The 2,439-nt window shown below is 31.2% G+C and overlaps 1 protein-coding gene across 1 annotated transcript; it reads right to left on the bottom strand.

The window, feature by feature from the left end:
* On the bottom strand, nt 1-615 carry LOC140919320 (uncharacterized). The gene has a single exon (XM_073365172.1). The coding sequence runs from the start codon at nt 613-615 to the stop codon at nt 1-3; it is 615 nt and encodes a 204-aa protein (XP_073221273.1).
* Nucleotides 616-2,439: the final 1,824 nt, after the last annotated feature.

Below are 2,439 nucleotides of genomic sequence, written 5' to 3'. Positions count from 1 at the left end.
CTATTGAACACTCTTACGCCCGATATCACTTGCATCAGTTTCACTGTTGGTGACAGCCTCCTGCAATCCATTTAGAATATCACACCTTATGATTTGTTGAGAAGTCCTAATATAAGTGAGATGGTGAGTTTCCAACATGGTATAACAATCTATAACAAATTGTTGGAACAATCTCCTTGAGTGAACAATGTTACCATACTCAATTGATCTGTCTTGAATGCTATAAGATATAAACTCTTTCATTGCAACTCTTTTCCATTTGCGCTCAATATTTTTGTGATACTCTAATCTAACTTTAATTTTAGCATGAAATCCATCTTCGCCATAAGGAAACAATAGTGGATATTTAAGAGATAGGAATGACACAAAGGTTTTATATAACCTTTCATATTCACCAAGGAAATTTTTCACAATCACGTCTCCACCCTTTTCAATTGAACCGTTGTCACCAATAATTAAAACTGCAACCTCGTCACAAGTAGGTAGATTGTGTATTCGAGCATGCTTCAAATGATTTCCAAACAATCTGATATAAAAATTTGTTGAGCCACCTTGTTCCACATGGTCTCTAACTTGACGAAATATCTTAACCAATGGATTGTATTCATTGATCATTTGTTTCAGACTATCAACCAACAAAAGGTCAAGGCCTTTTCCACCAACATCAATGTTGAAGAATTAAATATATGTATAATTAGTACTGCAATAACTTTGGTTAAATAATTTTTTAATCCTAATAAAAATTTAAATCGTTATTTATTTTCTGTATAATAAATTTTGAAAGAAATTGTTATTCACTTTTAGTATCCATTTTGTAAACATCTTAAAAACAATATTTACTTTTAATCCCTAAAATAAGTTTATACATGGACAAAAATTTGCAAAGTCATAATATTTATATGGACTAAAAAAAATATTTAGTCAAACAAAATAAATTGATTTAAGGTTAAATATAAACATATATTGACTCAATTACCTAAAATGTTTCATCCTATTTGCAGTCTCATGTTGTGTGTCATATATATACAACTGTGTAAATTTAGGCGTAGCACCAACTTCCGGCATTAAGCTACCTATACGATGAAAAAATTGCCCACTAAAATTAAATTGTGGTAGTCCACCACCATCATTGAAGTTTCTTTCAATCTTATCTCCAATTTTTATATTATATATAAAAGTATAAATTCATAAATGTTAATTTTAGATTGTTATTATGTTAAGTTTAATATTTTAATATTATTGTTAACCAGACCTTTGGTATATATCTATAAATTAACTAAATTATTTATAATATAAATAAATAAATTAGTTTATATAAATAAAATATAACAATGATGACCGATGAGATGCGGCTATGCCTTGCGAATTCCTAGTATACATACAAATGTATGATATACATATTATATCGTGGCCCAGCTATTAAGATACTAATAATCTAATCTTCGTCTGTTTCTTTTCTTCCAGCGGCGCAACACACAATATATACCTTCCCTCTCCAAATTTTATTCTTTTTTCTTCAAGTCACGTGAAACCTATTATCCAATTTGACTTGCATAGTGTAACCAAGTTTTTGTAGATGTGATTCTAACTAAAAGACCTATTACTTTATTTTAATTCTCTCTTATACGTCGGAAAACCACCATAGTAGCCATATGTGATCTATCTCAAATTCTCTCTCATTTCGCCATGGAAAATACATGAATAGTTGGCTTCACACAAAATCCACCGATGCACTCGTTTCTGGCCTTGCCTTGGTCGATCGTGACTCCATTTAACTGTACACAACCATTTTTCGTCTCTTGGGCAGACTGTTTTTGGTATATTCTGGAAACCACATTCATCCTTCCGAAAAATGGATATCATATTTTGATTTCCCTCGTCAAAACCTTCAAGAAACATTACTCATTATCATTTTTCGGTGAAGTTCACGTCAGATCCTCCCTGCACCTCGACGAGTCGGTGAGACTTTTTCTACAGTTTTTTCTCGTCGTTTTGACTCCATTTTCTCCTAAAATTATTATTAATTATTTAACATTCATTTTTATGCTCCACATAATTTATCAGTTGCATCTCGACGATTTTGTGAACTCGCCATTTGTTCCAATTCGTTCGCTGTACATTGTCGATATGCAGTTGCTGTTGAAAACTCCTATTGACTCATGGGTTTGTTAAAGCGTCACAATAATATAAGGGGTGAAAGAACATTTGAATTCATGAGTATAATATAATGTGAGATGAATGAGAAAACCATATTTCTCAATACTTCATTCGGGGCTCGCTACATATGGCAGTAGCCCTTTAAGTGATAAATTGAATAGTGTAAAAATATGGGAATTGTGAGATTAAAATGTGAAATAGAAATATTTATAAGGTGATGATTGATTTAACTTTGTTAAATATGTGGTATTTGACATTATTGTGATGTTTGATTTATTTTTA

Source organism: Cicer arietinum, chromosome 2 (genome assembly GCF_000331145.2).
Source record: "Cicer arietinum cultivar CDC Frontier isolate Library 1 chromosome 2, Cicar.CDCFrontier_v2.0, whole genome shotgun sequence".
NCBI lineage: Eukaryota > Viridiplantae > Streptophyta > Magnoliopsida > Fabales > Fabaceae > Cicer > Cicer arietinum.
This window is presented reverse-complemented; position numbering and strand designations above follow the sequence as displayed.